Source organism: Stomoxys calcitrans, chromosome 1, assembly GCF_963082655.1.
Source record: "Stomoxys calcitrans chromosome 1, idStoCalc2.1, whole genome shotgun sequence".
NCBI classification, from domain to species: domain Eukaryota; kingdom Metazoa; phylum Arthropoda; class Insecta; order Diptera; family Muscidae; genus Stomoxys; species Stomoxys calcitrans.
The window spans coordinates 234,369,524-234,389,567 of record NC_081552.1 but is presented as its reverse complement, the minus strand read 5'-3'; the positions used below and the strand labels follow the sequence as shown (position 1 = coordinate 234,389,567).

At 39.3% G+C, this 20,044-nt stretch overlaps 1 protein-coding gene across 7 annotated transcripts in view; it reads left to right on the top strand.

Annotated features, from left to right (window-relative positions):
* Positions 1–253: 253 nt before the first annotated feature.
* LOC106091484 (ras-related and estrogen-regulated growth inhibitor) overlaps positions 254–20,044 on the top strand; it is a 45,297-nt gene continuing 25,506 nt past the window's right edge. Inside the window, exons 1-2 of one of the 7 annotated variants that reach the window (XM_059360834.1) lie at positions 254–475; positions 1,464–1,788. In XM_059360834.1, the coding sequence (XP_059216817.1) occupies positions 1,701–1,788 (88 nt within the window). In that variant the 5' untranslated portion in view covers positions 254–475; positions 1,464–1,700. Of the gene's footprint in view, positions 476–522; positions 781–1,432; positions 1,789–20,044 lie in introns of those variants that run through there. The other 6 variants (XM_059360832.1, XM_059360829.1, XM_059360831.1 and 3 more) reach the window with 6 other exon arrangements.

Sequence of the window (20,044 nt, the reverse complement as noted above, 5' to 3'; positions counted from 1 at the left end):
CAACATCAGGCAACAACAATAGCAACAGCAACAACAATCATATAACCAATGTTCTTGGCTGATCTCTGGTAGAGCAGACAAGTAGTACCTTGCGAGTGAGTGTGAATGGATGAATGTGGTTGTTGGTAGTTGTTGTCGTTGTAGTTCTTGTTGTAGTACGTTGTTCGTTTATTTGAATTTTAAAATTTTTCTATTTTCCTAAATGAAATTTCTCAGCGATCAGTTTTAGTACAAATCTGCAAACGGTGAACAACATACACAAGATCGTTGTTTCGAATCAAAATAATTTTTATATATTTTTTTGTTTTAATTAAAAGACTAAACAATAAGAAAAGAAAAGAGAAGAAACGAAAAAAGCGATTTTGCGGTTAAAAGATAATTTAGAATTTAAATTGGAAAAATTAAAATTAAGAAAAATACATATATATGTGTAGTGTTATGGAAATCTAAAACCAAAAAAGTATATACGTACAGTGTCAGTGTTTTTGTTTGTTTTTAGCTTTTGTCAAAGCAATTGACAAAAGTGTTTTCTCTTTCAAAATAATTGCATTTTTTTGTATTTAAAAAAAAAATCTTGTTTAAGTGTTGTGCCTTATTTAACAGTCAAGTTGAACAAAAAAAAAAAAAAATCACAAAATTTCCTCATAGTCTCCTTCACCTGCTCTGACCTACCTCTCAGTTGCTTGGGCATCTGGCGTCAGGTCGCTATTCCACAAATATTTTGACATTGAAAATTTTGAAACAAAAGACTGAAATAAAAAGTTTCAGTATTGTGTGAGTGTGAGTTTTTTGTTTTTGGCATTTTTAATGATTTTTTAGACATCCCCATGTGTGCGAACGTCAGTGATCAAAGATTTAAAATAAATTGGGTTGCCCAAAAAGTAATTGCGGATTTTTTAAAAGAAAGTAAATGCATTTTTAATAAAACTTAGAATGAACTTTAATCAAATATACTTTTTTACATTTTTCTTCGGAAGCAAGCTAAAAGTAACAGCTGATAACTGACAGAAGAAAGAATGCAATTACAGAGTCACAAGCTGTGAAAAATTTTGTCAACGCCGACTATATAAAAAATCCGCAATTACTTTTTGGGCAACCCAATATATGCATATGTGAACAAGTGTATGTTTGAGATTTTTTTCCCTTCCTTTTAAAATTTAAATAAAAAAACAATTGAAATATTTTAAAAATAAAAAAAGTATACAATTTCGAAAAAAACAAAAAAAAAACCGATATTCCCTCAGGGAAAAGGAAAAAAATATAAACAAATAAAAACCAACATCCATTAATTAAGAATTTATTATACTTTGGGGCTAAAAAGAATTAGCAAAATTTTTTAATCACACAACACAAATAATAGCCTATAAACATATAATTTGCCCTCCCCCCCTTCCCCTCGACCAACCTTATTGAAGTGCGTGTTCATTTCTAGTTTATCATTGTGAAAATTCCTAAGCCTTTAGTTTTGCCCATTTCCTACTGCCTGCAGAGTTGCGGGCCAAACGCACCAGAAACCAAAAAAAAAAAAAAAAACAGAAACCAAATTTAAAATAAATAATCAAAACTATAAACAAAAGAAGAAAAACACAAAGATATTGAAAATATTTCGCATAGTTTCCCCATCAACCTGAGCAGCAAAACTACGCCATAATAGAATCATCTGTTGTCCCCTTGTTCCACCCGCACAACAGCTGCCCATTATGACTACAAGAGGCATTAGACGCAAAAAATCCACTTTAACCGAATTGAAAATTGCGGTTGTTGGAGCTCCCGGTGTTGGCAAAAGCGGTACGTATTCCTCATATGCATGTTTCTAAATTTGATCGCTTTTCATTTCATAAAATGATGGACAGATAGACGCACTAGTCGACAGACAGACAGACAAATGGATGGACAGGCGAATCTTTTTTTGAGAATCTTTTTGAACATCATCTCATTTTGCCACAAATGTTTCCTTGCCAGCAAGCTAAACTATTCCAAATCAAGTGATTTGATTGTGAAGCCAAAACACATAAAGGGTGATTTTTTAGCTATTATCTTTTTGGCAACAGTGGTTTAAACAGCTCACGCGGGTTTCGAGTCAAGAAGTCAAATCGGGTGATCGATTTATATGGGAGCTATATCAAGTTAATGGCCGATTTGGACCGTACTTGGAACAGTTGTTGGAAGTCATAACATTACATGCAAAATGCAGTTAAATCAGACAAACATTGTGGCTTTTAGGGGCTCAAGAAATCAAATCGGTAGCCGGTTTATATGGGAGCTATATCAAGTTTTAGACCGATTTGGACCGTGCATGGCACAGTTGTAGGAAGTCATAACAGAACACAACATGCAGAATTTCAGCCAAATCGTAAAAAATTGCGGCTTCCAGGGGCTCAAGAAGTCAAATCGGGAATTCGGTTTATATGCAAGCTATACCAAGTTAAAGGCCGATTTGGACCGTACTTGGAGCAGTTGTTGGAAGTCATAACAGAACACTACATGCAAAATTTCAGCCAAATCCGACAAAAGTTGCGGTCTCCAGGCGCTCAAGAAGTCAAATCGGGCGATCGGTTAATATGGGAGCTTTATCATGTTATGGGCCGATGTGGACCGTACTTTACAAAGTTGTTGGAAGTCATAGCGGAACGCCACATGCGAAATTTCAGCCAAATCAGACAAAAATTGCAGCTTGTAAGGGCTCAAGAAGTCAAATCGGGAGATCGGCTTATATGGGAGCTATATCATGTTATACACCGATGTGGACCGTACTTGGCGTAGTTATTGGAAGTCGCAGGAAAAGACTATGTGCAAAATTTCAGCCAAATCGGACAAAATTTGCGGCTTACAGGGGCCCAAGAAGTCAAATCGGGAGATCGGTTTATATGGGAGCTATATCAGGTTATAGACCGATTTGGACTGTACTTTACAAAGTTGTTGGAAGTCATAGCGGAACGCCACATGCGAAATTTCAGCCAAATCAGACAAAAATTGCAGCTTGTAAGAGCTCAAGAAGTCAAATCGGGAGATCGGTTTATATGGGAGCTATATCATGTTATACACCGATGTGGGCCGTACTTGGCGTAGTTATTGGAAGTCGCAGGAAAACACTATGTGCAAAATTTCAGCCAAATCGGACAAAATTTGCGGCTTCCAGTGGCTCAAGAAGTCAAGTCGGGAAATCGGTTTATACGCGAGCTATGTCAGGTTTAAGACCGTGCATTGCACAGTTGTTGGAAGTCATATCGGAACACCACATGCGAAATTTCAGCCAAATCAGACAAAAGGTGCGGCTTCCAGGGGCTCAAGAAGTCAAATCGGGAGATTGGTTTATATGGGAACTATATCCGGATAAAGACCGATTGGGACCGTACTTTACAAAGTTGTTGGAAGTCATATCGGAACACCACATGCGAAATTTCAGCTAAATCAGATAAAAATTGCGACTTTCAGGGGCTCAAGAAGTTAAATCGGAAATCGGTTTATATTGGATCTGTTCCATGTTATAGACCGATGTGGACCGTACTTTACAAAGTTGTTGGAAGTCATAACAGAACACTACATGCAAAATTTCAGCCAAATCGGACAAAAATTTTGGTTTGTAAGGGCTCAAGAAGGAGATCGGTTAATATGGGAGCTACATCAGGTGATATACAGATTTGTCCTGGACTGTATTTGGTACAGCTGTTGAAAATCCTAACAGAAAACTATGGGCAAAATTTTAGCCAAGTCGCACGAAAATTGCGCCTTCAAGGGGCTCGAGAAGTCAAATCGAGAGATCGGTTTATATGACAGCTATATTCAAATCTGATCCGTTATGACCCATTTGCAATCCCCAATGATGTACATCAATATAAAGTATCTGTGCAAAATTTCATACGATACCTATATTCTCCATTAAGGCAAACTGATCCATATATTTTACGAAGAATCTTTCTCTCAAATACTCCAAGCACTGCCTCATCTGCTTTCACAAGTACCCATGCCTCAGAACCATATAACAACACTCGTAATATCAGTGTCTTGTATAGTGTCATCTTTGTCTGTCGAGAGGTGGCCTTTTTTCTAAGCTGCTTACTTAGTCCAAAGTTTATATGGGAGCTATATCAAGTGTTAGACATGCAAAGTTTCAGACAAATCGGACAAAAATTGCTGCTTCCTGGGGCTCAGGAAGGAAGATCGGTTAATATGGGAGCTATATCAGGTGATAGACTGATTTTTCCTGTCCTGGACTGTACTTGGTACAGCTGTTGCAAATCCTAACGGAAAACTATGGGCAAAATTTTAGCCAAGTCGGACGACAATTGCGCCTTCAAGGGGCTCGAGAAGTCAAATCGGAAGATCGGTTTATATGGAAGCTACATCTAAATCTGAACCGATATGACCCATTTATAATCACCAATGATGTACATCAATATAAAGTATCTGTGCAAAATTTCAAGCGGCTAGCTTTACGTGATCGATCGCTATCGTGATTTCGACAGACGGACGGACGGACGGACATGGCTAGATCGACTCAGAATGTAGAGATGATCAAGAATATATATACTTTAAGGGGTCGGAGATCGATATTTCGAGGTATTACAAACGGAATGACTAGATAAGTATACCCCCATCCTATAGTAGTGTGTATAAAAAGTCACAGTTAGGTGCGGTTTATGGGCTGGTGGCATCATTGGACTGTACTTCTTCAAAGGTGATGCGAATCGTAACGTAACTGTAAATGGTGAGCGCTATCGTGAGATAATATCCACCTTTTTTTTGGCCAAAATGCAAGAGCATGACCTATGGTTTTAACAAGACGGTGCCACATGCCACATAGCATGCATAACAATGAACTATTATTGAGAGGCGAGTTCGGTGAACATTATCATATCACGTTCGGCATCGGTCAATTGGTCGCCTAGCTCATGCGATTTAACGCCATTAGACTATTTTTGTAGGGCATTGTTAAAGGTCTTGTCTATACAGACAAGCCCGTTTCAATTGACGAATTGGAAGACAACATTGAATCATTTATTCGTAAGATACCAGTCATATTGGAAAGAGTATGCCAAAATTGAACTGAGCTGATGGACCATTTGAGGCGCAGTCACGATCAACATTTGCCTGAAATAATCTTTATGCAAATACTTTTGTGCTTCAAATTTTGGTTATTTCATTTTGTTGTTGGATTTCATTGTCCAGCTGAAACATTTTTTGTTAAACTCCAAATCCTTTTGGAAGACCTACATATATGTATTTATTGGGTTGCCCAAAAAGTAATTGCGGATTTTTAATATAGTCGGCGTTGACAAATTTTTTCACAGCTTGTGACTCTGTAATTGCATTCTTTCTTCTGTCAGTTATCAGCTGTTACTTTTAGCTTGCTTTAGAAAAAAAGTGTAAAAAAGTAAATTTGATTAAAGTCCATTCTAAGTTTTATTAAAAATGCATTAACTTTCTTTTAAAAAATCCGCACTTATTTTTTGGGCAACCCAATATTATACGTTTTCATGATATTCGATTTTCTTGTTAAAAAGCATTTTGGTTATGTTTAGCTTCTACTAGAGTTTAATTAATTTGCGAATTTGTAATTAGTTTGCATATTTTTAATGATGGCTAATTTTTCCCCCTGCTGATTTCCATCAAATCATCCAAATGTCCCTCTCACAACGAAACTCATTAAATCGAAGCCGTATGGCATATGTGAGATTTGGTGTGTGTGTTTTTTGGTTTTGATCTAAATGACTTCACATTATAAATTCATTTTGGCCATGTTATTTGTGTTATCATCAGCCGGTCGTTTATAGTGGCATTGTGACTTTGATATTAGACCACACACACACACACACACACACCAGCTGCCATAGCCGACTATAAAGAAATGCTTTGTTTTTTTGTGCTAGTCTTTTGAATTTTGGGGAAAATTTATTTCAAAAATGTCAACCAACACCCACCTTAATATTTTGTAAATTCCGATTAATATGAAGGTTTGTCAATGGAAACAATTTAATTATGTTATTATGACAGGTTAATAAGGATTAATCTTGTGGTTTTTGTAGAACAAGGTTATTAAAATGTAAAAATGATATTTTATTGAAATTTATATGATGTATATTTTAATATGATATTGTGACCAGAGGAATTGATATGCATTTAAGGTTTGCGGTTTTGTTGAATTTAAGGATATTGACATCAGAAAGCCTAAAAGAGCAATTTTCTTCGCTGTTTAAGTTCAACAAATTAAAGCGTGCTAAGTTCGGCTGGGCCGAATCTTGGGAACCCAGCACCATGGATTCTGTTAAAAATTAATACAAACTATACTTAGTTGAAGGGCTCTACTTACCAAATTTCTGTCAAACCAGCATCAATTAAAGCTTCTAGGAACCGAACAAAGATAATCGAGAGACTGGTTTATATGGGATCTATATCAGGTTATAGACTGATTTGGACAGTTGTTGGAAGTCGTAACAGAACGCCGCATACAACCAAGACGTACCAAAATTGGGGCTTGTAAGAACTCGAGAAGTAGTCAAATCGGGTGCTATATCTAAATCTGAACCGGTATGACCCATTTGCAATGCCCAATAACCTACATTAATACTAAGCATCTGTGCAAAATTTCAAGCGGCTAGCTTTACGCGTACGACTGCTATCTTGATTTCGCCAGACGGACAGATGGGCGGACGGACATGGCTAGATCGACTCAAAATGTCCAGACAATCAAAAATATATATATTTTAAGGGATCTTAGATCAATATTTCGAGGTGTCATAAACGGAATGACTAGATTAGTATACCCCCATCCTATGGTCATGCTATACCCAAAACAATTAAAAAGGCATTAAGTTTGACCGGGCCGAACTTTGGATACCCATCACCTTGATGTAATTTAACCACCTTTCGTCATAATAGGGTGAACAAGTAAAAGCGTGCTAAGTTCGGCCGGGCCGAATCTTACATACCCTCCACCATGGATCGCATTTGCCGAGTTCTTCTCCCGGCATCTCTTCTTAGGCAAAAAAGGATTTAAGAAAAGATCTGCTCTGCTATTATTATATTATTAAATGTTGGAGACCTGTGTAAAATGTCAACCAATTCGAATAAGAATTGCGCCCTTTGGGGGCTCAAGAAGTAAAATAGCTGGGCTATTTTATCGGGCTATAGACCGATTCAGATCATAATAAACACGTATGTTGATGGTCATGAGAGGATCCGTAGTACATAATTTCAGGCAAATCGGATAATAATTGCGACCTCTAGAGGCTCAAGAAGTCAAGATCCCAGATCGGTTTATATGGCAGCTATATCAGGTTATGGATCGATTTGAACCATACTTCGCACAGTTATTGGATATCATAACAAAACACGTCGTGCACAATTTCATTCCAATCGGATAAGAATTGCGCACTCTAGAGGCTCAAGAAGTCAAGACCCAAGATCGGTTTATATGACAGCTATATCAGGTTATGGACCGATTTGAACCATACTTGGCACATTTATTGGATATCATAACAAAACACGTTGTGCAAAATTTCATTCCAATCGGATAAGAATTGCGCACTCTACAGGCTCAAGAAGTCAAGATCCCAGATCGGTTTATATGGCAGCTATATCAGGTTATGGACCGATTTGAACCATACTTGACACAGTTGTTGGATATCACAACAAAACACGTCGTGCAAAATTTCATTCCAATCCGATAAGAATTGCGCACTCTAGTGGCTCAAGAAGTCAAGACCCAAGATCGGTTTATATGGCAGCTATATCAAAACATGGACCGATATGGCCCATTTACAATACCAACCGACCTAATAAGAAGTATTTGTGCAAAATTTCAAGCGGCTAGCTTTACTCCTTCGGAAGTTAGCGTGCTTTCGACAGACAGACGGACGGACGGACAGACGGACGGACGGACAGACGGACGGACATGGCTAGATCGACATAAAATTTCACGACGATCAAGAATATATATACTTTATGGGGTCTCAGACGAATATTTCGAGTAGTTACAAACAGAATGACGAAATTAGTATACCCCCCATCTTATGGTGGAGGGTATAAAAATGCATCATTTATGAACCCATGGCGCTATATCTAAAAATTGTTCGATTTTCACCATATTCATGCTATGTTAGGATCCCATTGTACCAAATTCATTGGTTAAAAAATTCAGCATTTATGTGCCTAAAATCAATGAATACCCATATTATTGGCCCAAGGCCTAAAATTTTGAGATCGGTCTATATAGCAGTTATATCGAAATATAGACCCATCTTAACCATACTCGGTACGAATGTTGAGTTGCCTAACATAATTTCTTGTGCCTAATTACAGCTAAATCGGTTAACAAATTCCTCTTTTATGGGCCTAAAACCTTAAATCGGTAGATCAGTATATATGGCAGCTACATCAAAATCTGTACCGATCTGGGATGTATTGAACAGGGATATCGAGGAGCCTAACACAACTGACTGTACCAAATTTTGGCAAAGTCGGACAATAAACGCATTTGATGGGCCTAAGACCTTAAATCGAGAGATCGGTCTATATGGCAGCTATATCTTAATCTGAACCGATCGGGGCCGCATTGAACAGGGATGTCGAGGAGCCTTACACAGGTCGCTATATCAAATTTCTACGAAATCAGACAAAAAATGCGCCTTTTATTGTCCCAAGACCCTAAATCGCGAGATCGGTCTATATATCTAAATCTGAACCGATATGGGCCGTATTGAGCAGGGATATACAACATAAGCGTCTTTTATGTCTCCCCAGACCCTAAGTCGAGACATCGGTCTAAATGTGAGGTATATCTAAATATGGACCGATCTAAGTCGTATTAAATAGGGATGTCGAATGGCTTAACACAAGACACTATCCCAAATTTCTGCGAAATCGGATAATAAATGCGCCTTTTATGAGCTAAAGACCTTAAATTGAGAGCCCAAAGTCGAGAGATCGGTCTATATGGCAGCTAAATCTAAATCTGGACCCATCTAGGCCAAATTGAACATGGATATCGAAGGGCTTAAGACAAGTCGCTATCCCAAATTTCTGGGAAATCGGACAATAAATTCGCATTTTATGGGTCCAAGATCCTAAATCAATCGGCGGCTAATGAACCGATCTGGGCCATATTGAACAGGGATTTCGAGTAGCCTTAAGCAATTCGCTATACTAAATTTCTGTGAAATCGGGGAATAAATGCGCCTTTTATGGGTCCAAGACCCTAAATCTAGAGATCGGTCTATATGGCAACTAAATCTAAATCTGGACCGAACTGAGCCGTTTTAAACAGGGATTTTAAGAGACCTCACTCACTGTCCCAAATTTAAGCGAAATCGGTTAACAAATTTAGCTTTAATGGGCCTAAGACCTTAAATCGGCAGATCGGTATATATGGGGGCTATATCGAAATATAGTCCCATATAGCCCATCTTCGAACTTAACCTGGTCATGGACAAAAAAAGAATCTGTGCATAGTTTCAGCTCAATATTTCTATTTTTAAAAAGACTGTAGCGTGATTTTAACAGACAGACGGACGGACATGGCTAGATCGGCTTAGATTTTTACGAGCATATATATACTTCATGCAGTGCGTCCTTTGGCTTGCAGGTCTCACGATGCCATTCCAGGCATTATCTGTACCGCAACATCGCACCTCGCAATTATTGAAAGATGTTGAGAAGCCTAGCACAACTCACTGTCATAAATCGGCGAAATCGCCGATTATGGGCCCAAAACCTTAAATCGAGATATCGGTCTAGGCAGATATATCCAAATCTGGATCGATCTTGGCCAAATTACAGAAAGATGTTGAAGAGCCTAACACAAGTCACTGTCATAAATTTTGGCGATATCGGACATTAAATGCGAATTTTATGGGCCAAAACCTTAAATCGAGAGATCGGTCTATATGGCAGCTATATCCAAATCTGGACCGATCGGGACCAAATTGAAGAAGGCTGTCGAGTAGCCCAACACAACATACTGTCCCAAATTTCAGCAAAAATTTACTTTTTTGTTTTTTATAATTCCTCAAACTTTATTTTTAGAGAAAATTTTGTTAAATTTAGTTTTCTATTGCAAATTTGACTAAACATAATTAAAAAAATTAATTTTTCAGAATATGATTTAAATCAAGTCAAAGCGTGCTGAGTTTGGCCAGGCCGAATCTTGGGAACCACCATGGACTCTGCTAAATCATGGGATCTATATCTGGTTATAGACTCCTTTGGACCATACTTGGCACAGTTGTTAAGAGTCCTAATAGAACACTCTATGAAAAATTTCAACCAAATCGAATAAAAATCGCGGCTTGTAAGGACTCAAATTGGGAGATCGGGTTATATGGGAGCTATATCATGTTCTTGACCAATTTGGACCGTACTTAGCACAATTGTTGGAAGTCACAACAGAACACTATGTGCCAAATTTCGGCCAAATCGGATAAAAATTGCTGCTTTTAAGGGCGCAAGAAGTCAAATCGGAAGATGCTATATTGGAGCTATATCAGGTTATAGACCGATTTGAACTGTACTTGGTTCAGTTGTTAGAAGTCATAACAGAACACTGGAAGCCTCAATTTTCAGCCAAATCGGATGAAATTTGAGGCTTCCAAAATATATCAGCTATATCAGGTTATAGACCGATTTGCACCGTACTTGGCACAATTGTTGATAGTCATATCAGAGCACTACGTGCGGTATTTCAGCCAAATTGGATGAAAATTGAGGCTTCCAGGGGCTCAAGAAATCAAATCGGGAGATCGGTTTATATGGGAGCTACATCCAAATCTGCACGGATATGGCCCATTTGTCATTCCCAACGCCCTACATCAATATTAAGTATCTGTACAAAATATCAAATGGCTAACTCTATGCGTTGGGCCACTATGGTGATTTTGACAGACGGACGGACATGGCTAGATTGACTCAGAATGTCGTGACGATCAAGAATAGATATACTTTATGGGGTCTTATATCAATATTTCGAGGTGTTTCAAACGGAATGACTAGATTAGCATACCCCCACCATGGTGGTGGGCATAAAAATAATGTCAACACCTTCGAGCATAAGCAAACTTTGCCGATTATTTTGAAAAAATTTTATTTCCCTCAAATATTTTCTTGAATTTGGAATTTGTTCTATTCTATTACCTCCTCTAAGATTTCCAATAAAACCAAACTAATATTTGTTCGTATATTATATTTTTTTTGTTCGTTCCAAATCTGATCGTCATCATATAATGCTTCGATCAGCGCATGCATTCAAGCACGAAACAATCCGGCCAGAAACATTGTGACATTTCACCAAAAAGATTTGTTGTATATTAGCACCCAAAGTGAGCCATTCATTCGATTTTTCTTTCAACTACTAGAAATGTTCGGTAAATCATAAATGTCTGACGGTCGGCATTTTATGCCCACTTAATCTGTCCGTCCGTCCATTCACACTTGCGAAATTTCACAGTTTTATGATTTGAAGCGTTCGCCAGCCAAGTCGTTTGTGCGAGGAAAATGGAAAACGAAAATCAGCGTTTAGTCGGTCGGTCTGGCAGGCGTATGATGAACGTAGAATGCGTGTGTTACTTCTTGTGCATTATGGGGGCTCTGCAATAATATTACACACGTTTGGCATTCGTTTGTTTGTACTTTTCTGCCTCGATATTTATGTTTTATTTTGGTTGTTGTTTATCTTGTTTTCGAATTTTTGTTGTTTTTGCTGTAATATGAACGCCACGAAACACATGATTTGTTTTCCTTTTTATACCCACCACCATGGGATGGGGGTATACTAACCTAGTCATTCGGTATGTAACACCTCGAAGTAATGATCTGTCACCCCTTAAAGTATATATATATTCTTGATCGTCATGACACATATTCTTGATCATCATGATCGTCTGTCCGTCAGATCTGGGCCGTTTTAAACAGGAATGTTGAGAGGCCTCACTCGATGTCTCAAATTTCAGCGAAATCGGTTGACAAATTGAGGCTTTAATGGGTCTAAGACCTTAAATCGACAGATCGGTATATATGGGGGCTGTATCAAAATCTAGGCCGATATAGCCCATCTTCGAACTTAACCTGCCCATGGACAAAAAAGGAATCTGTGCAAAGTTTCAGCTCAATATCTGTTTTTTTAAAGAGTGTAGCGTGATTTCAACAGACTGACGTGGATCGGCTTAGATTTTTACGACGATAAGGTCCGTCCGTCCGTCCGTCTGTCCTTCCGTCCGTCTGTCCTTCCGTCCGTCTGTCCTTCCGTCCGTCTGTCCTTCCGTCCGTCTGTCCTTCCGTCCGTCTGTCCTTCCGTCCGTCTGTCCTTCCGTCCGTCTGTCCTTCCGTCCGTCTGTCCTTCCGTCCGTCTGTCCTTCCGTTCGTCTGTCCTTCCGTCCGTCTGTCCTTCCGTCCGTCTGTCCTTCCGTCCGTCTGTCCTTCCGTCCGTCTGTCCTTCCGTCCGTCTGTCCTTCCGTCCGTCTGTCCTTCCGTCCGTCTGTCCTTCCGTCCGTCTGTCCTTCCGTCCGTCTGTCCTTCCGTCCGTCTGTCCTTCCGTCTGTCCGTCCACCCCTCCGTCCGTCCGTCCACCCCTCCGTCCGTCCGTCCACCACTCCGTCCGTCCGTCCACCCCTCCGACCGTCCGTCTGTCTGTCTGTCGAAAGCATAGCTCATCTTCGAACTTAACCTGCCCATGGACAAAAAAGAATCTGTGCATAGTTTCAGCTCAATATCTCTATTTTTAAAGACTCTAGCGTGATATCAACAGACAGACATGGATCGGCTTAGATTTTTACGACGATCAGGTCCGTCCGTCAATCTGTCCGTCCGACCGTCCGTCCGTCTGTCCGTCCACCCCTCCGTCCGTCCGTCTGTCTGTCGAAAGCACGCCAACTTTCGAAGGAGTAAAGCTAGCGGCTTGAAATTTTGCACAAATACTTCTCATTAGCGTAAGTCGGTTGGGATTGTAAAATTTCTATATCGGTTCATGTTTTGATATAGCTGTCATAAAAACCGATCGTGGATCTTGACTTCTTGAGCCACTAGAGGGCGCAAATCTTATCCGATTTGGCTGAAATTTAGCATGAGTTTTGTTTTGTTAAGATTTCCAACAACTGTGCTGAGTATGATTCAAAGCGGTCCATAACCTGATAAAGCTGCCATATAAACCGATTCGGGGTCTCTACTGCTTGAGACTCTAGAGGGCGCAATTCCTATTTGATTTGGCTGAAATTTTGCATGAAGTTGTTTGTTTGTACTTCCAATAACGGTGCCAAGTATGGTTCAAATCGGTCCATAACCTTATATAGCTGTCATATAAACCGATCTGGGGCCTTGACTTCTTGAGCGTCTAGAGTGCGCAATTCTTATCCGATTGGAATGAAATTTTGCACGACGTGTTTTGTTATGAATTCCAACAATTGTGCTAAGTATGATTGAAATCGTTTCATAACCTTATATGGCTGTCATATGAACCGATCTGGGGTCTTGACTTCTTGAGCCTTTATAGGGCGCAATTCTTATCCGATGTGAATGAAATTTTGCACGACGTGTTTAGTCATGACTTCTAACAACTGTGCCAAGTGAAGTTTAAATCGGACTATAATCTGATATAGCTGCCATATAAACCGACCTTGAATCTTGACTATTTGAGCCACTAGAGGACGCAATTCGTATCCGATTTGGCTGAAAGTTTACGAGACATGTTTCGTCATGATTTCCAACAACCAAGTATGGTTCAAATCGGACCATAACCTAATATAACTGTCATATAAACCGATCTGGGGGTCTTGACTTCTCGAGCCTTTTAAGGGCGCAATTCTTATCCTATTTAGCTAAAACTTTGCACGATGTGTTTTGTTATGACTTCCAACAACTGTGCCAAGTAAGGTTCAAATCGGACCATAACCTGCCATATAAACCAATATTGAGTCTTGACTTCTTGAGCCACTAGAGGACGATCCGATTTGGCTGAAATTTTACATGAGGTGTTTTGTTATGATCTCCAACAGCTGTGCCAAGTTGGGGTAAATTCGGAGCATAACCTGATATAGCTATCATATAAATCGATCTTGGGGTCTTGACATGTTGGGCCTTTAGAGGATGCAAATTCTATTCGATTTCGCTGAAATTTTGCATGACGTGTTTCGTTATGAATTTCATGTGCAAAGTATGGCTCAAATCGGTCTACAACTTGATATAGCTGCCATATAAACCGATCTGCGATCTTGACTTCTTGAGGCTCTGTAGGGCGCAATTCTTATCTGTATAACGGCTTCTCCCATGACCATCCACATACGTGTCAAATATGGTCTGAATCAGTTTATAACCTGATACAGCTCTCTTATAAAACGATCTCCCTATTTTACTTTTTGAGCCACTAAAGGGCGCAATTCTTATTCGATTTGGCTGAAATTTTACACAATGGCATCTACTATGGTCTCCAACATCCAATGGCCCGAAGTGGTCCAGAACTTGATAGATTCTTTTATCCTTTCTTTTCCTTTGTTTGCCTCAAAAGAGACTTCAGGAAAAGAACTCGACAAATACGAACCATGGTGAAGGGTATATAAGATCCGTCCCGGCCGAACATAGCACGCTTTTACTTGTTTTTTCTCTTATTTGATTTTCGTTGTATGTGATTTCGTAGAGCTAGACAAAAATAAGTAATCTTTTGGTTTTTTGACTTTTGGCGCCGCACAGTGGCAACATTTGGTTTGCGTGCAAGGATCTCTTTCGCTCTCTGTATTTGAGTTTCTATACAAACATATGTCGTTATTCTGTGCATTTAGTTTGATTTTATTGCGTGTTTTTTTCATTCCCATTTATAATTTATGAAGTTGGCTTGTAATGCCATTCACATTGTTTACACATAAATTTTATGCCCTTTTACACTAAAGTAGAGGGAACACCCCTTGGAAGTAGTGACAATAAATCATAACAAAGTAAATCGAAGCATTGCATGTTAATTTACAAGGTCTAGACAAGTTTTGAGTACTTAAAAGCTTGACATTTATGTAATGCTATCATAACTTGGCTATGCCGAACCCTACATGAGAAAATGATAGGGGTTGACTAAATGTTAATAATTTTCAAAATGGGATGTATTGCGGTGAAATATGTAAACACATCCATGCATTGACATATCCTAAGAGCAATTTTAAGTTTCGACCATTACCGAAAATTTCGCTGCAGGTACGCAGCTCAAAAAAAAAAAAATCTTTCCATGACAGGGTGATATAATAGGTATTGGAGAAATTTTGCTTGCAAATACAAATGAAATTGTGTATATTAATAGTGGCAGGGAGTCAAATTCAATCGGCATTGCTTTTACATGGCTTTCAAATCAGTCCCTACACCTTCGTCCATTCTATTGCTTGCAAGGGACCTTGCGTACAAGGCCCCTTCGTTGAGATCTTTCGTAGTAGTAATTCTTCGCTGTAACATGCTACTGCGGTCCAGTTCTTAATACTTTCGGTCATTTTGTCTACAACATTTTTATACACACCACCGAAGAATGAGGGTATATTCATTTTGTCATTCCGTTTGCAACACATCGAAATATCCGTTTCCGACCCTATATAGTATATATATTCTTGATCAGCGTAAAAATCTAAGACAATCTAGCCATGTCCGTCCATCTGTCTGTCTGTCCGTCTGTCTGTCTGTCCGTCCGTCTGTCTGTCTGTCTGTCTCTCTGTCCGTCTGTCTGTCCGTCTGTCTGTCCGTTTGTCTGTCTGTCCGTCTGTCTGTCCGTCTGTCTGTCCATCTGTTTGTCCGTCTGTCTGTCTGTCCCTCTGTCTGTCTATTGAAATCACGCTACAGTCTTTTAAAATCGAGATATTGAGCTGAAATTTTGCACAGATTTTGCTTTTGTCCATAAGCAGATCGAGTTCGAAGATGGGGTATATTGGGCTATATCTTGATATAGCTCCCATATAGACCGATCCGATTTAGGGTCTTAGGCCCATAAAAGCCACATTTATTATCCGATTTTGCTGAAATTTAGAGTTATGTTAAGCCCTTCGACATTCTTCTTCAATTTGGTCCAGATCGATTCAGATTTGGATATAGCTGCCATATAGACCGATATCACGATTTTAGGTCTTAGGTCCATAAAATGCGCATTTACTGTACGATATCGCCGAAATTCGGGACGGTGAGTTGTGTTATGCCCTTCGACTTCCTTCTTCAGTTTGGCCTAGATCGGTCTTGATCTGAATATAGCTGCCATATATACCGATCTCTCGATTTAAGGTTTTGGGACCATAAAAGGCGCATTCATTTTCCGATGTCGCCGAAATTTGGGACAGTGAGTTGTGTTGGGCCCTTCGACTTCCTTCTTCAGTTTTGCCTAGATTGGTCCTGATCTGAATATAGCTGCCATATAGACCAATCTCTCGATTGAAGGTCTTAGGCCATAAAAGGCGTCTGATGTCGCCGAAATTTGGGACAGTGAGTTGTGTTGGGCCCTTCGACTTCCTTCTTCAGTTTTGCCTAGATTGGTCCTGATCTGAATATAGCTGCCATATAGACCGATCTCTCGATTTAAGGTCTTGGGACCATAAAAGGCGCATTTTTTTCCGATATCGCCGAAATTTGGGACAGTGAGTTGTGTTGGGCCCTTCGACTTATGGTCGATATAGACCGAACTCGTCATAGAGAAATACCTCTTCAAAAATTTCAGGCAAATCGAGTAAAAGTTGTGCCCTCTAGTGGCTCAGAATTTCAAATTGGGAGATCGGCTTATATGGCAGCTATATCAGGTTATCCACCGATTTAGACCATATGTGGTACAGTTGTCAGCCAAATCGGAAAGAAAATGCGCCCTCTAGAAGCTGAAGAAGTCTAATCGGGAGATCGGTTTTTATGGCAGCTATATCAGGTTATGAACCGATTTGAAACGTACTTAGCACAATTGTTTGAAGTGATACCAAAACACCACATGCAAAATTTCAAGAATTGCGCCTTCCAGAAGCTCAAGAAGTCTAATCGGGAGATCGGCTTATATAGCGGCTATATCAGGTTATGAACTGATTTAGACCATAGTCGGCACAGTTATTGTAAGACATACCACAACGACATATGCAAAATTTCAGCCAAAGCGGATAAGAATTGCGCCCTCTAGAAGCTCAAGAAGTCTAATCTGCAGACCAATTTTTATGACGGCTATATCAGGTTATGAAACGATTTAGATCATACTTGGCACAGTTGTTGGAAGTCAACGACCTGTGCAAAATTTCAGCCAAATCGGATAAGAATTTCGCCCTCTAGAAGCGCAAGAAGTCTAATTGGGAGATCGGTTTATATGGCAGCTGTGTCAGGATATGAACCAAATCGTTGGAAGTGATACCAAAACACCACGTACTAAATTTCAGCCAAATCGGAAAAGAAATGCGCCCTCTCGAAGCTCAAGAAGTCTAATCGGGAAATCGGTTTATATGGTGGGTATAACAGAATCAGGTTATGATCTGATTTAGACCATACTTGGCACAGTTGTTGGCAGTCATTCCACAACGACATATGCAAAATTTCAGCCAAAGCGGGTAAGAATTGCGCCCTCTAGAGACTCCAGAAGTCAATACCCAAGATCGGTTTATATGGCAGCTATATTCAAATATATACAGATATGGCCCATTAACAGTCCCATAAGAAGTAGTTGTGCAATATTTCAAGCGCCTGGCTTTACTCCTTCGAAAGTTAGCGTGCTTTCGACAGACGGACGGACAGACAGACGGACGGACATGAATAGATCGACTTAATATGTCATGTCCATCAACAATATATATGCGTTATCGAGTCTTAGACGAATATTTCGAGGTGTTACAAACGGAATGACGAAATTGGTATACCCCCATCCTATGGTGGAGGGTGTAGAAATCAGGAGATCCATATATATATAGAAGCAATGTCAATACACAGACCGAGTGATACCAAATTTAATAAAGTCAGTTGGAAGTCATGGCAGGAATCATATAAACAAATTTAGCCTAACCGGATGTAAATTGCGCCCTCTATAGGAGCAATATATCTTAAAGTATACATTCAGTGTCGTATCGCCTATTTCTGTTAAATTTTGCAAAATATTTAACTTTGCCGATAGTATCGATAGGAAAAATATCAAAAATAACAAAAAATAAAATAGCGATAGTGCCATCGCTATAATGCCAGCTCTAGTCTGGATTCCTACCCTCTAAGGACCTTGAAATCGTTTAACGCAGAGTCTCTCTATTAAGAACCTTTGATAATGTGGATCGAAATGTATCTGTAACAGGAATAACTAGGCCAGTTATCACACACTCTGGCGCCCTTTGTCAAGTTTGATCAGGTTTAAAAGCGTTTGATGGAATTGTTCTTCTTTTGGCCATTAAATCATAGATTCGGTGTAAGCAGCTGCAGGATTCAAATGTTCTCTTCAATAAAAATGATGATCCTTTTTATTGAAGAGAACATTTGAATCTTGCTAGGATAGGAGACCATTAAATACTGAGTTACAATGCTGTGCCGCAGTGCGACAACTCTTTAAAGAGAATTTTTGCAGTCACGAATGTCGCCGGCATTAGTGAGCGGATAACCAAGACGAAAGAATACGGAAACCTATGCCCCATGGTGGACCAGAAATCACAAAGAAAAATTTTGCTTGCCCCCACATAAAGCTTCCTTATTTTGTTGTTACGGAAGTATTACATGAACTCTCCAACTGTAATCCTATACTTCACGTATGTAACGCATGCTAACGCACCCTGAAAATTAGCTGCAAGCACATTTCTTGCAAATAGAGTTGTTGTAGATAAGTTTAATTAAAAATAAAATGACATATCCCTAGGGAAAGAAGGACACGGACATGTGCATGTAGGCGAATAAATCCCTAAAAATAATTCGTGACAATGGCACAATTAGTTCTGGTCATTAGCATAATGGACATATCCGTTGACACAGCAAATGACGAATGTCAAAAAATGCGAATGAAATATGAACAAAGAAATCCAAGAATGAAAAAAGAAACACAAGCAACTGAAAATGTCCATTTGGCCAGTACATGAAATGAAAAAAGGCAAAATGTTCATAAAAATCACAAAATGGAAATATAAATAAAATTACACTGTCATGTTAGATGCTTCCGCCGCCCTTCTTTGGCCCAGGAAACGGAAAATACCTCTACAACCTCCACACCACACAGCCTTACGCTATTCGTGGTGGTTCACCCTTCATGTTTGGATTTTTTTCCTTTGTTTTTATTTTTATTTGGCATCTAAACATCTAAACAGAACAATGACATAAAAATAGTTGCACGTAATGTCCTGGCAAATGTGTTAAATTTAAGTATGAACAAAAAAAAAAACGTGAGCTGTTTTTTTTCGGCGGCTGAAAAAAAATCAGGTGTCACTCACATGCACTTTGGCGTGAGGTGTTTTATCTGGAAAAAAGAGCAGAATTCACCCACTGGTTTTGTATGCCAACTTCGACAGCTAACTGAATGCAGGCAAGCGTGGAAGGGAAATAGAGTTGCCAACAGGCACAGACAGTGTGTTGATATGGTCAGCAGGGTTACTATAATATATAATAACACCACCACCTTTCTGATCATATTTTGAGATTCTTGGGCAAAGCAATTTTCCATGAATTTCATACAGTGTGTAAACATTGCAAATTTGCCAATTTTGCCCATAAACATTCCACTAAGGAACAGGGGCAAACTTCTCATATATGTCAATGAGTGCCGTCCGATTCAAATTTAAGCTCAATGATAAGGGGCCTCCTCTTTATTGTGGAGTCCAAACGGCGTGTCGCAGTGCGACATCTCTTTCGAGAGAAATTTTACATCACAAATGTTGAAAGCATTAGGAGGGGAAAACCACCTTTGAAAATGTTTTCTGATGGTCTCGCCAGGATTCGAACCCAGGCGTTCAGCATAGGCGGACATACTAACCTCTGCATTACGGTGGCCTCCAAATGTAAATTTCAGGTAAACATTTCTTGATTATGGTCCTTAAAAGATTTTCTTGCTAATATTTTTCTGGGAGACTGCAATTTCCAATTTAAGGATATTTTATTGCAGTACACTGCTACAAGGACC